A 14,149-nucleotide genomic window follows, 5' to 3' on the forward strand; every position below is an offset into this window, starting at 1 on the left:
ACCGTCAAAGGAGTTAGAGCCGAGCATACAGGCCCCCTTAATGGATCCCTTTGTAAACTTGAACATTGGATTAGAGGGAGATTCCTGCATAGAGGTTGCCTCTTTCTAGGACTCCGTGGGGCATATTTACGAGAGGCGTGCGCCGCAGGAATGTCACTTTTTTTTTACGCTCCGGCGATGGAAGCCTCTTAGCCATATCTATGAGACTACGCAAAGCGACTTTGCGTGGCTTTGAATGGCCTCATAGATACAGAGTGAGACAAAGCAACGCCAGTCACTGCGTTGCCTTACTCTGCTCCAGGATGGCAATCCATAGGCATTGCAGTGGGTTTTCCCATGCAACACCCATGGATTTTGATGCTGCCCCAGATTTTCTTAATCATGTAAACCTGGGGCAGCGCCAAAACCTTACGCCTCCCAGAGCCAACGTAACAAGTAGAAATATTTTGATTTCTTCTCATTTTATCCTCTTTTCAAATGTGCTGCATTCTGCAGCACACATAGAAAGAGGGAAACACCTCACAGGATTGTTTTTTGTACAAAAATACCCCTTCCTGCACGTAAACAAACCTGCATGTGAGGCAGAGACCCTTACACCATGGTGCAAGGGTGCCTGCATTGGCACTAGGCAGCCAATTGTGCGCCAGCGTAAGGAGAAAAGCCAGGAATGCACAGTATTGCATAAATACGGTGGATTCCTACCCTTTTACATTGGCGTAAGGCAGAGCTGCAAGAAGACTTGAGACGCTGCCCTATGCCACTTTGTATGCCAATTCATACGATTTGTACACATTCCCAGGTTTACAAATCCTTTTGAATCTGGGAATGCGTCAAAACCCATTGGAGTTGCATGGGAACACCCACCACAACGCCCATGGAATGTCTTCTCTGCACTGAGTAAGGCGACGCAGTGATTTGTGCTGCGTTGCCTTACTCAAGATTTGTAGAAACGTTTGCTACCAAAATGGAGTCTTTAAAAGAGCTTCTAAGACAGAATGTTAAATAGAAATGGATGGAAAGGCAACAGGTAGCATGTGAAAGTAGAAATAGTAGAAGCCCCTACATTAAAACCATTTTGTGTGAAGAACAAACACATTATCACAGTAGCTGCCAGCATGTATGGAATAGGCAGTGCACTGTCTCAAAGGAGTTGCAGAGAAGAGTGGAATGTTGCATTTTCATCTCACACATTAAGTGAGACAGTAAGGAGATACTCTGTCATTGAAAAACAATTTGCTGCCTGTGTGTGGGCCATAGGGCATTTCGGGAACTATATATGAGGTAGCAAGTTTGTACTCAGGACAGATCATAAGCCGTTAGTCAAAATATTGTCTCCTGGAGGGGGGTGGGACTCTACAGTGCGTATTGCCAGGCTCACCTCAAGGCTGCAGACAGAATTTGTGAAAGGAAAAAAAAACATGATGGCTGTTTACCTGTCGAGATTGCCACGCCAAGGAGTTGTGATTGCTACAAACAAGGATGTTGTAACACAAGAATTTGAGGAAAGTCGGAAGAAGTGGGAAATAACTTACAATGTGTGGCAGATTATCAATAAATGTATTTTGGAAGGATGGCCCAAGTGGAGAGAGGTTAAACCTCAGTGGTTGCCCATGTACAAAGTAGCACGTGATTTAGAGATAGAAGGAGATTTGTTGTTTGAAGGAGGAAAATGTGTTCCTGTGAAAGGGGCACAGGAAATAATTCTCAATTTAGCCCACAGAGGACATTCTGGTATGTCTGCCGTGAAAAGATTGGTACAGAATTATTTTTGGTGGCCGGGTTTAGACGGATGGTGGATAGGGTTGTCAGAGAATGCGAGGTTTGTGCTGGAAGTGAGAAGATGTTGAAAGGTAATACAGCACTGCTGAAGAGTGTAGAATGGCTGAAGTTTCCATGGCAGAAAATAGCTTTTGATATTTCTGGACCATTTAATATTCTTTCCATGGATCCTCGTTTTGCATTAGTCATGGTAGATTACCATTCTAAGTGGCCAGACTGGTATTGCCGGCAACCACCAACATTGTCACAGAGTTCTTCAAAGAGGTGTTTTCCAGGGAGGGTTGTCCCTCTGTTTTGGTGACGGGCAATGGTGTCCAACTGACTTTTATGGAAATGGATCATGCTTCAAGCATTGTGGCATTAAACATGTAACTACAGCTTTGTATGACCCACATTAAACTGGTCAAGTGGAAAGGTTCAGCCGGGTGTTGAAAGAGTACATTAAGGAAGCACATAAGCAGGGAAGAGAGTGGAAGAAAGTTTTGAGACAAAGGTTATGGGTGTATCGCATAACTCCTCATACTGTCACAGAAGTGAGTCCATTTAAGTTTCTCAAAGGCAGAAATCCTGCGTCCAGTTTGTGTCCGTGGTGGTTTAAAGAGAAGTGTGAAAGGAGTGAGGAGAAATGTGATTTGGAAGAAATAGCACACACAGTGAGAGGAAAACAAAATAGATCTAAAAAACAAGTTATGATCATAAGTCGAAAGTAAAAACACATGACGTCAAATTCGGTGATTGGATGAGAATTCTAAAACCCGGTTCTGATAACAAAAGACTCTCGAAGGTACACAAAGTATTTACAGATTCCATAGCGGCACAAGATGGTAAGGTATGGAATGTGAAAAGAGCAGCCAGATGTTCTTAGAAAAGTTGCAGGTTCTATGAGAAGAATGAGGCGAACACAGAACAGAGTGCTGGAGGGGGTGAAGGATGGCTAGTGAGATTGGGCAGTGATTTCCACTCCGAGACCCTGCAGAATGTGCGTCCTACGACAGATGATAGTGTGAAAGCAAAAAATCAGGGTGTCAAAATGGAAACGGTGAAGTCAAGAGTCCAAAGGGTGAGCAGATTCAGCCAGCCACCCACCAAAAAATTTGCTGAATTTGTCAAATAGGTTTAGTCCTTATAGATCACCTTTGTAAGTGTATTATCCTTGGTATTTTTTTGTTTCATTAGTGGGGGGAGTTGTGTTATGTTTTGTTTCATACAAGCGTTGGCACATGCATTATTATACTTTGATTGCGTTCTACAGTCCAGGAAGTTTGGTCCGTCTTGGAATGCAGAAGGCATTCAGGCCCTGATTTATACTTTTTGGTGCAAAACAGCAGCAACGCAGTTTTGCACCCAAAAATTTAGCACCGGCTTGCACCATTTCTGAGCACCAGCCGGGCACCATGTTTATGGAATGGTGCAAGCCGGTGCAAGGGTAGGCTAGCGTAAAAAAAAATGACGCTAGCCGGGTGGGGCTGGCAGTATGGAAGAAGGTGGTTTTGCACCAAAAAATGACGATAGGAAGGTTAGAGTAAAAAAAAATGACTCTAACCAGCCCAGCGTCATTTTCTGACACAGAACCATCCACACCACATGACTCCTGTTTTAGAAAAGACAGGAGTCATGCCCACCACCCAATGGCCAGCACAAGGGACCAGGGTCCCCTGGCATGGCCACTGCACCCAGTGCCATGTAGGGGGGCTCATTTCAGGGCCCCCAATGGCATTAAAAAAATACTTAACTGTACTTACCTATACGTACCTGGGATGGGCTCCCTCATCCTCCACTGTCCCTCTGGTGTGGGTGGGGGTGTCCCTGGGGCCTGGGGATGGCACCTGTGGGCTTATTCCATGGTGTTCCACCATGGAAATAGGCCCACAGATCCCCTAACGCTTGCCCTGAACCAGACATTAAATAATGGTCCAAAGCAAGCTTTGCACCATTATTTGACCACTCCTCCCCCGTGCCTGATTTTAGCATGGGGGATAAATATCTCAATGAGGCAAAGTAGGTTTCCACGTCCAAAAAATGACTTTAAGTCCATAAATTTGGCGCTAGACGGGCCTAGCCCAAAAGTATAAATATGGAGTTAGTTTTGCACCAAATTTGCGTTAAAAACAATGACGCAAATTTGGTGCAAAACAAGTATAAATATGCCCCTCTCTATGGTTATTGTTCTAAGCAGAGGGCCCTAATGCTTTTCTGTAAAACCAGAGACAGCAATAATGCCCATGAATTACTGTAAGGCTTGAGGTCATTTGAAGGTCATGTCCTGGGTGTAAAGAAGTTCTCATTTTCTCCACAGAACCAGAAATCCTACGAGGAACTGAAGGCGGAGCTGGGAGACCCCAGCTCGATTGCTCTGCTCACGAGGGTAAGTGTAGTCCTGACGCGCTGAGTCGTCACCCTGACCCCGGAATTTGCACCAACTATTAATGACGTCACTTCATGTTTCCTTCACCATGTCCTATTTGATAAACCATGGGGCAGACTTAAGAGCCCCTAGTGACACTTTAAAGCTGCCATAGTGTCATTTTTTTTACGCTAAGGCAGCGCTAAAGTGGCATTTTCTCCGCGCCATATTTACAAAGTGGCGCAATGCATGCATTGCGCCACTTTGTAACCCTTTGTGCTACATTATGCCTGTGCTGGGCATAATGTATACAAGGGGGGCATTCCCCCATTAGGGGTGCCGAAAAAATGGCGCAAAGAAATCTAAGAGTTTTCCTTGCACTATTTTTTTGGGCTCTTTTGGCGCCTGCTCAGAGCAGGCGTTACAAGGGGGCTTCCATTATTTATAATGGATCTCTACGTACTCTGCAGGAGTAGCATCAAATTTTGCCTCTGTTCCTGCAGAGTACATTAATAGCGTAAAAAGATGACACTATTGCCCCCTACCCTGCGCCATGGTGCGTTGTATTTTAAATACGGGGCACACATGGTGGCGGTAGGGGGGTGCCATGGTGCGTTGTATTTTAAATACGGGGCACGCCTGGTGGCGGTAGGGGGCGCCATGGTGCGTTGTATTTTAAATACGGGGCACGCCTGGTGGCGGTAGGGGGGTGCCATGGTGCGTTGTATTTTAAATACGGGGCACGCCTGGTGGCGGTAGGGGGGCGCCATGGTGCGTTGTATTTTAAATACGGGGCACGCCTGGTGGCAGTAGGGGGGCGCTAAGGGGCGCGTGGAACGTGGTGCTGCGCTGGGTGCACTGGGTGCAGCGCCACTTTCCTTAAATCTGCCCCCATCGTTTTGCACTGGGGTTTATTTGCCTCCCTCGGAGGGGGATTAGCAATTCAAGTCCAGTGACATCCCCCAATTCATGTTATTCTGGTGCCTCCGAAGGGTTGATAGCGCTGGGAGAGTGAGACACGTTAGGGCCGGGGAGAGTCAGACACATGATAAATCGGTACAGAAGGGCCGGAGAGAGTCAGACACATGATAGATCGGTACAGAAGGGCCGGGGAGAGTCAGACACATGATAGATCGGTAGAGAAGGGCTGGGGAGAGTCAGACACATGATAAATCGGTACAGAAGGGCCGGAGAGAGTCACAAGAGTCAGACACATGATAGATCGGTACAGAAGGGCCGGGGAGAGTCAGACACATGATAGATCGGTACAGAAGGGCTGGGTAGAGTCAGACACATGATAGATCGGTACAGAAGGGCTGGGTAGAGTCAGACACATGATAGATCGGTACAGAAGGGCTGGGGAGAGTGAGACACGTTAGGGCCGGGGAGAGTCAGACACATGATAGAGCGGTACAGAAGGGCTGGGTAGAGTCAGACACATGATAGATCGGTACAGAAGGGCTGGGGAGAGTGAGACACTTTAGGGCCGGGGAGAGTCAGACACATGATAGATCGGTACAGAAGGGCCGGAGAGAGTCAGACACATGATAGATCGGTACAGAAGGGCCGGAGAGAGTCAGACACATGATAGATCGGTACAGAAGGGCAGGGGAGAGTCAGACACATGATAGATCGGTAGAGAAGGGCCGGGTAGAGTCAGACACATGATAGATCGGTACAGAAGGGCTGGGGAGAGTGAGACACGTTAGGGCCGGGGAGAGTCAGACACATGATAGAGCGGTACAGAAGGGCTGGGTAGAGTCAGACACATGATAGATCGGTACAGAAGGGCCGGGGAGAGTCAGACATATGATAGATCGGTGCCAATGCAAGAACAGAAGGGCCGGGGAGAGCCAGTTACACATCAGGCCATCGCCCCTGGAAGGCTAGTAGATCTGGCGTGGTTCCGTACCTCTGAAAGGCTGGTAGGGCTGGGAACAGTCAGTCACGTGTTCATCTAGAGCCCCCGGAGGGCCGAAAGGGACGGTCAGTTAGACGAGGTTCTCCAAGGCCAGTAGAGCTGGGGAAGTGTCCGTCACATTTTGGGTCACTGACCTTTCATTGTCGGATTATACATGTAAGTGTCTTTCTGAAAAACAGGACAGGTTCTTTCCCATGTGCACAGCATTTCAACCCCCTCAATTGCCCCTACTGAGCTGCCCCGTGGTATTTCTCTGCTTTTTACCCCAGGTAGGGGGTGGTGTACTGGCGCGCTCCCAGGTATCTCCAGCCAAATACAGACTATTCTGTTCCTTGTTCAATAGCTCGTATTATTCTTTACATTGTGGTTCACATATTTCGTAAGACTACATTTGAAATTGACCAAAAAACTGAAGTAACCCAATGTGTGACCGCCTAAGTATGAAAATTACAGTGCTTGGGATTTGTCTTCTGAAAAACCTTCACATTCGTAGGTGAACTTGTCTCCCTACTAGAGATCATGAACTATTGCACCAGCTCTGTTGCGGTAGTCCGGTGGGCTACTGTGCCTACTGCTATCTGCAAATGCATTTCTGGTATATATCCTGGCAGATCCACCTTTTCTGAAGGCCATAAAATGTCGCACTATTCAGTTTGCGCCTTTTGCTACCGTAGCTTATTCCAACCAAGGTCCCTTAGCGTTAGGTAACGTAATCAGCATCATTCCTGCTGCAGACTATCCCAGCACGACTCTATGCGCTACATGAACAGTGGCCAGGGGGCTGCTTTCGACTGTATGGAACATGCAAATAGCAAACCTCAATCAACACACAAGACAATTTACATACACTGTGCACCAGTGCAGCATTCCTCTAATTTTTACACATACCACAAGCGCAAAAACAACCCTTGCATCTACACATCGATAGAAAAATTACATTTTTGCACAAGTCATTCAGTGCAAGTATAGTTTTTGCAGCAATCCATCGATGCAAATGTCAGTGTGAAATTCCACTGCACTGGGGGCAGTGTTCCATAACGTGACGAAAGCTGGATCTCCATTTAAAAAGACCTCCTGAAAGGCTGAATGGGTGAATGCAAAAATCTGATATTACATTAAAAATGTCACTGGACAGACAGGAGTAGAGGATTAGGAGTGCCCTGGGTAAAACTGGAGACCAAGCCGATTTCCCAGATTTACTGGGCTTATTCATGGTCCTGGCATCCTTTATGCATGCCACACACTCTGCCGTGTCTAGAGACATCATATACAAAAGGCACATTGGTCAGCCTAGATGTCAGTCCTAGGGTGGGTAATAATAACACTTACTGTTGAAAAGCAAGAAGCTATTCAGTTTATAAGATGCACTAGATAAATAATTATAAACAATAAACACCAGTATATCTACATAGTTAGGAGGTAATAAGCTTAGTCCCCATCCAGATTTGCTATTTACTGAGTGCAGAGTTGTAGATGAACTGGGATGCAGCAAAGGCTACAGTGTGAGGCACTAACTACACCCCTTTTTCCTCATTCAGGATGTCACCAGCATTCAGATGGACTCATTCACCTCGTCCACCAGCTTCACATCTGGGGTATTTAAAACCTACCCGGCCGAGGAAATTGTCAACAAGAGCGCAGACGACCTGCCAGAGGGAATAGATGCATCCCGGAAGGAGGTGAGGTGCCCATTCTCCTGCACCCATGCACGTGCGGTCACGACTGTCAGCCATGATGTTTGTGCTTCATTGTGTGTAGATGCTCCAGAGACGCCTAGTCACCCTCTCTGCTTCTATGTTTGGGCACTTCTGTATGGCACATTAAAAGAGCCATACATAGCGCCCAAACTCCAGTCGTTCTCCAGTCCCTGTGGAACGGCGCGTCCTGGTAGCCTGACCTGCAGCCACCTGAAGACAGCTGCATCCCACCCTAGCTCGTGGTGCACCTTCTGTACTGTGGCCAACAGACTACCAAGGGCAATTTTGTATATTTGCAAATTGAGTTTCCAAAAATAAATTGCCTCTAGGTGTAAAGTAGGAGACAAATGAAAAACTGACAGACTGAGGAACTTATTGAGATACAACTGGTTTCCCAACCTTTACAGCAGTCGGGAGTTAGCGGGTCTCCAAAGGAAAGACATTCCACAGCGCGGGGCCCAGTCCGAGGAAGACCCCCAGCTGTGGTTGGACAGCAGATGATGGGATGAGAGGGGACACATTTGAAAACATGCTTTATCTGAGTTTCCACATAGGAAGGCATCGGGGCTTGCTTATGTTTAAAGAGCAGGCATGGGTTTTGGAAGACATTTTCTAGCCAGCCATAAAAATGACAGCGTTTTCGATTTTTGGTAAAATGGCAGCTGCCAAGTAGAAAATGATCTTGTTTGAAAAGAGGGTGTTGGGAGGAAATGAATAGCTGGCCTGATCCCGGCTGACCATGCGTATAGGAGCGCTGCTTTATAGTGCTGCTCTGTCACTTTATCTTATGGTCAGCGTCAGAGACCCTGATTATTTTTTTTTTTTTCTTTAAAATGTATGATACCTAAAATGTATGGTCTCCAAACATGGTAGATGGAGGTAGCAGGCCCAGCAGCATGGGGTGCACCAAAAACAACACCTCTCTTTTTGTAGCATTCAGTTTCAGTCTTCAGGCTCACGCCCTTTCTCGCACCAGAAGTGCAACACTGTGAAAATAGTCTTCTCCGTCCCCCTGACATGCTACTGAGACTCATATTTATACTTTTTTAGCACCGCATTTGCATCATTTTTTGACGCAAAAGCGGTGCAAACTTACAAAATACAACTAAGGCCATGATTTATACTTTTTGGGGCAAAACTGCACTAACACAGTTTCGCACCAAAAAGTTTAGCACCGGCTTACACCATTTCTGTGCACCAGCCGGGCACCATATTTATGGAATGGTGCAAGCTGGGGCAAAGGGTAGGCTAGCGAGAAAAAAATGACGTTAGCTGGGTGGGGGTGGCAGTATGGGAGAAGGGGGTTTTGCACCAAAAAATGACGTTAAGCAGGTTATAGTAAAAAAAAAATGACTCTAACCAGCCTACCATCATTTTCTGATACAAAACCATCCATACCACATGACTCCGGTCTTAGAAAAGACAGGAGACATGCCCACCAGCCCAATGGCCAGCACAGGGGACAAGGGTCCCCTGGGCATGGCCACTGCACCCCGTGCCATGTAGGGGGACCCATTTAACAGTCCCCAATGGCACTTAAAAAAATAAATAGAATAGTTACCTGTACTTACCTGGGATGGGGTCGCCCATCCTCCACTGTCTCTCTGGTGTGGGTGGGGGTGTCCCTGGGGCCTGGGGAGGGCATCTGTGGGCTTATTCCACGGTGTTCCACCATGGAAATAGGCCCACAGGTCCCCTAACGCCTGCCCTGAACCAGGCGTTAACAAATGGGGCAAAGCAAGCTTTGCACCATTTTTTGACCCCTTCTCCCTCCGGTGCACCATTTTTGCATGGGAGTATAAATATTGCGTTAAGGCCTTAGAGTCATTTTTTGCACGGGAACGCCTACCTTGCATCTCATTAAGGCAGGGTAGGTTTCCATGTCCAAAAAATTACTTTAACTCCATAAATTTAGTGCTAGATGGGTCTAGCCCCAAAGTATAAATATGGAGTTAGTTTTGCACTGAATTAGAGTTAAAAAAATTACGCTGATTCAGTGCAAACAGAGTATAAATACGCCCCTGTATTTTTTACGTTTGCGCTGCTTTTGCGTGAAAAAGCAGCGCAAATGCGGCGCTAAAAAGTATGAATATGGCCCTATATTTTGTAAGTTTGCACCGTTTTTGTGTCAAAAAAATGACACAAATGCGGTGCAAAAAAAGTATAAATATGGGCCTAGGTGTGTGTGCATCAGTTGAAGAGCTGGGGCTGGCTCCTCTGTCCCCCAGCAGGCAGCCTAAGCTGCTGATAAATAAATGGATGACCAGAACCAAGGGGTACCCCATCCTGTGCTGGTATTGGCGAGGTGGCCCTGGCACCAAAAAAGTGCCCCCCTAAAAAAACAAAAACTGTCACTCATTGGTAAATCGGCCCATCTCGGAGCCTTGATGGTTTTTGGGGGGTGCGAGAGCTACGATTCTGGTTGCTGCTGCCCTGGACTGTGGGTTATAAATGTAATTACTCCTGATGGCACTGCCCGTGTCAAGGCGCCACCTCCCCCAAAACTGGCACAGCTGAGACAGTGATCACTGTCCAGGGTTCAGCTACACCACCTGCTGGCTGTGCACTCACAGAGCCGGCTGGGTGCTGCCAAAACTCGCCCACGGGACATAAAAGTGGCCCACTCACTAGCCTGCAGGGCGGCCCACCTGGCACGGGCAGATTGCCCAACGGGCCAGCCGGCAGATGAAATGTGGTCCTCCTCCCCTGTGGCTCCATTGGGCTGCACTATGGCGACAACCTTACTGAATGCTCCTCGCTGTCACCACAGCAGCATTGCCACAAGCAGCCATTTTAAGAGCAGCCCTTGAGGGAAGGATATTACTAGTGCTTAATTTGTGCTTGTTGTTTCCTGTGCTGAGCACCAGCACTTATTGTGAGGGCAAGCACTTATTTTTCTGCCTCAAGCATTTCCTGCGAGCAAAAGACACATATGGGAAAGACGGGGGAAGCAAAAAACGAAAAGGAGTCACGAAGGGAGAAAGCAGAAAGCTACTAGAGTGAGCTGAAGGGGCAGGGAGTGACTGTAAATGGATTAAAGCGGCCCGAGATGGCTTCAGGATTACGCTGCCTCAGTATTCCGTGTTCACACTTTTAATTACATCAGCCGCGTGTTTAACAGGAGGGCTTTGGGCACGGCATGTTTTTATTTACAAATTAAGCAGTGAATATTACTTGGTAGGTAATGGTACCTACGATGCCTCTTGGGCACATGATACAACTTCCTGCTGAGTAGGCAAGAATTCCCCAATACCTTTTAGCCACAAAGCATCTCCATGAAGCCCTGTTCAAGCTGTAAAGGAATGGGAGTTAGTTAAGCAGAGTGTTATCACGGTAGAAACCCCACCCTTGGGATAGACTTGCACAAAGAGACAAGGCAGGTTCATTTTGGAGCCAAGTGAGGCCACATAAGTCCATGTGAGACAAGGCTGTTAGTAAAATGTGCACAGTTACTTAATGGGCAAGCGTAATCTTATTTACTTTATTGTATATCTGACTTGTAGTATTTAGTATTTGTTTGTTTACCATCTGAGTATCTCTACGATCTCAGGTTAATATTATGGAAACATAGAAATGTTTTCATAGTATATTGCATCTGCAGTATAGCATGTTGCATAAGCTCTTATCCCGATATGGAACTTCATTTATTTCAATAATTGTTTAATAATTGCCGTTTAATGTGTGTGGCAACTTTCCCTCTGTTGAGTGTACGAGTTTGACAGGAAAGTTCTGTGACAGGTGCAAAGTGTTGCAGAATCCATGACAAGGTATATGGTTTGAGCTCCAGAAGAAACTAAATAATGTGTGTCCTACTGGACGGAGGCTGGTGGGAGTGCTCATGGCTGCAGGATGATTGGTGGGGTCTGCTGAGCTCTGATTGGATGCCTCTCTATGAGCCTGATGGTATTTAAAGAAAGGAACTTTCCAGAAGTAAATAGTTTGAGCTGATCTGGACACGGGGCTTGTGTGCGGTGTCGGTGCCCAGCCCTGTGAGACCAGCATGGTTTCAGGGACCAGCCACCACCATTGCGGAGGACTCTAGAGAGAGTGGTGTCCTCTTTGGCAGGAAAGACCAACCCTACCAGGACCCATGGGCGGGACAACTTTCGCACAAAGCCTGGTTGAGCCACATCCACACCCGGCCGACATGTGCTCAGAGCATCCATGGGCTGCAGCCGCTCATCACCACATTGCTTCATCCACAGGTCCCTCAGCTACCGTCATGCAGGTCATGTCTCTGCGTGTCCGCTTCAATGCCAACTTCTTGGCTGTGATCCCGGCTGCACATGTATGGGCATTGTTACTGTGTACGTCACAAACTATCCAGTCCTGTCGGAACTCAGTAACACACTGATGATTCTTCCACCCACTGTGTCACTGTATCCCCCTCCTCTGTTTCCTCACTGTCTCCTTTTGTCTTCTCCCTAGGGTGCCACCAGGGCGTTCCATTCCCTCCACTCTTTCTTTCCATCTTGTCCCTTTCCGTTCCCTGACTGAGTCTCTTTATTCCTGCCTATGTTGTCACCCTCTCCTATAGTTGTCTCTCCCTTGTGTTTCTCCTCTGTCCATTTGTACCCTCCAGCCCTGTCTCTCTGCAATCAGGATTCCTTAGCTCCTGGCATCCTTTCATCTGCTTGACTCCTGCCCCTTCTCAGGGAGACTCGGGGTCATCCAGGCCTAATGCTTGGACTCAGGAGAGATGTCAAGTCCCAGACTCCATGTGAAGGAGATCTGAGTGGTTTTGGACTAAAGTCCCTGGCGCTCGAGTCTTTCACAGTCAGTGGAACAGGTGAACATGGCCAAGAGTTCAGGCCACCACAGAAGGTTTATCCAAAGTTCATCATTCACGTTACATCTACCAACTTTTCGCAGTTCAAATTCTTAAGGTTCTTTTACCCATCTAAATTGTGCACACTTACATTGGAAAATGCAATAACATCACCTTTCCTGTGTGGTCTCCAGCATTATGACTGTTCACTGGACTGTCCCTGTGACATTGTCATTCAGTGTCACAATGCATGTGCTCTGCCCTATAGATATGAGATCACATTGGTTAATAACATCACCTTTCCTGTGTGGTCTCCAGCATTATGACTGTTCACTGGACTGTCACTGTGACATTGTCATTCAGCGTCACAATGCATGTGCTCTGCCCTATAGATATGAGATCACATTGGTTAATAACATCACCTTTTCTGTGTGGTCTCCAGCATTATGACGTTCACTGGACTGTCCACGTGACATTGTCATTCAGCGTCACAATGCATGTGCTCTGCCCTATAGATATGAGATCACATTGGTTAATAACATCACCTTTTCTGTGCAGTCTCCAGCATTATGACGTTCACTGGACTGTCCACGTGACATTGTCATTCAGCGTCACAATGCATGTGCTCTGCCCTATAGATATGAGATCACATTGGTTAATAACATCACCTTTTCTGTGCGGTCTCCAGCATTATGACGTTCACTGGACTGTCCCTGTGACATTGTCATTCAGCGTCACAATGCATGTGCTCTGCCCTATAGATATGAGATAACATTGGTTAATAACATCACCTTTTCTGTGTGGTCTCCAGCATTATGACTGTTCACTGGACTGTCACTGTGACATTGTCATTCAGCGTCACAATGCATGTGCACTGCCCTATAGATATGAGATCACATTGGTTAATAACATCACCTTTTCTGTGTGGTCTCCAGCATTATGACGTTCACTGGACTGTCCACGTGACATTGTCATTCAGCGTCACAATGCATGTGCTCTGCCCTATAGATATGAGATCACATTGGTTAATAACATCACCTTTTCTGTGCAGTCTCCAGCATTATGACGTTCACTGGACTGTCCACGTGACATTGTCATTCAGCGTCACAATGCATGTGCTCTGCCCTATAGATATGAGATCACATTGGTTAATAACATCACCTTTTCTGTGCGGTCTCCAGCATTATGACGTTCACTGGACTGTCCCTGTGACATTGTCATTCAGCGTCACAATGCATGTGCTCTGCCCTATAGATATGAGATAACATTGGTTAATAACATCACCTTTTCTGTGTGGTCTCCAGCATTATGACTGTTCACTGGACTGTCACTGTGACATTGTCATTCAGCGTCACAATGCATGTGCTCTGCCCTATAGATATGAGATCACATTGGTTAATAACATCACCTTTTCTGTGTGGTCTCCAGCATTATGACTGTTCACTGGACTGTCCCTGTGACATTGTCATTCAGCGTCACAATGCATGTGCTCTGCCCTATAGATATGAGATCACATTGGTTAATAACATCACCTTTTCTGTGCAGTCTCCAGCATTATGACGTTCACTGGACTGTCCACGTGACATTGTCATTCAGCGTCACAATGCATGTGCTCTGCCCTATAGATATGAGATAAAATT

The 14,149-nt window shown here is 46.8% G+C and overlaps 1 protein-coding gene across 2 annotated transcripts in view; it reads left to right on the top strand.

Moving 5' to 3' along the window:
• VIL1 (villin 1) overlaps positions 1-14,149 on the top strand; it is a 119,357-nt gene that overhangs the window by 79,607 nt on the left and 25,601 nt on the right. For both annotated transcript variants that reach the window (XM_069227102.1, XM_069227103.1), the window contains exons 18-19: positions 4,076-4,144; positions 7,583-7,723. In XM_069227102.1, the coding sequence (XP_069083203.1) occupies positions 4,076-4,144; positions 7,583-7,723 (210 nt within the window). The remainder of the gene's footprint in view (positions 1-4,075; positions 4,145-7,582; positions 7,724-14,149) is intronic.

Source organism: Pleurodeles waltl, chromosome 3_2, assembly GCF_031143425.1.
Source record: "Pleurodeles waltl isolate 20211129_DDA chromosome 3_2, aPleWal1.hap1.20221129, whole genome shotgun sequence".
NCBI lineage: Eukaryota > Metazoa > Chordata > Amphibia > Caudata > Salamandridae > Pleurodeles > Pleurodeles waltl.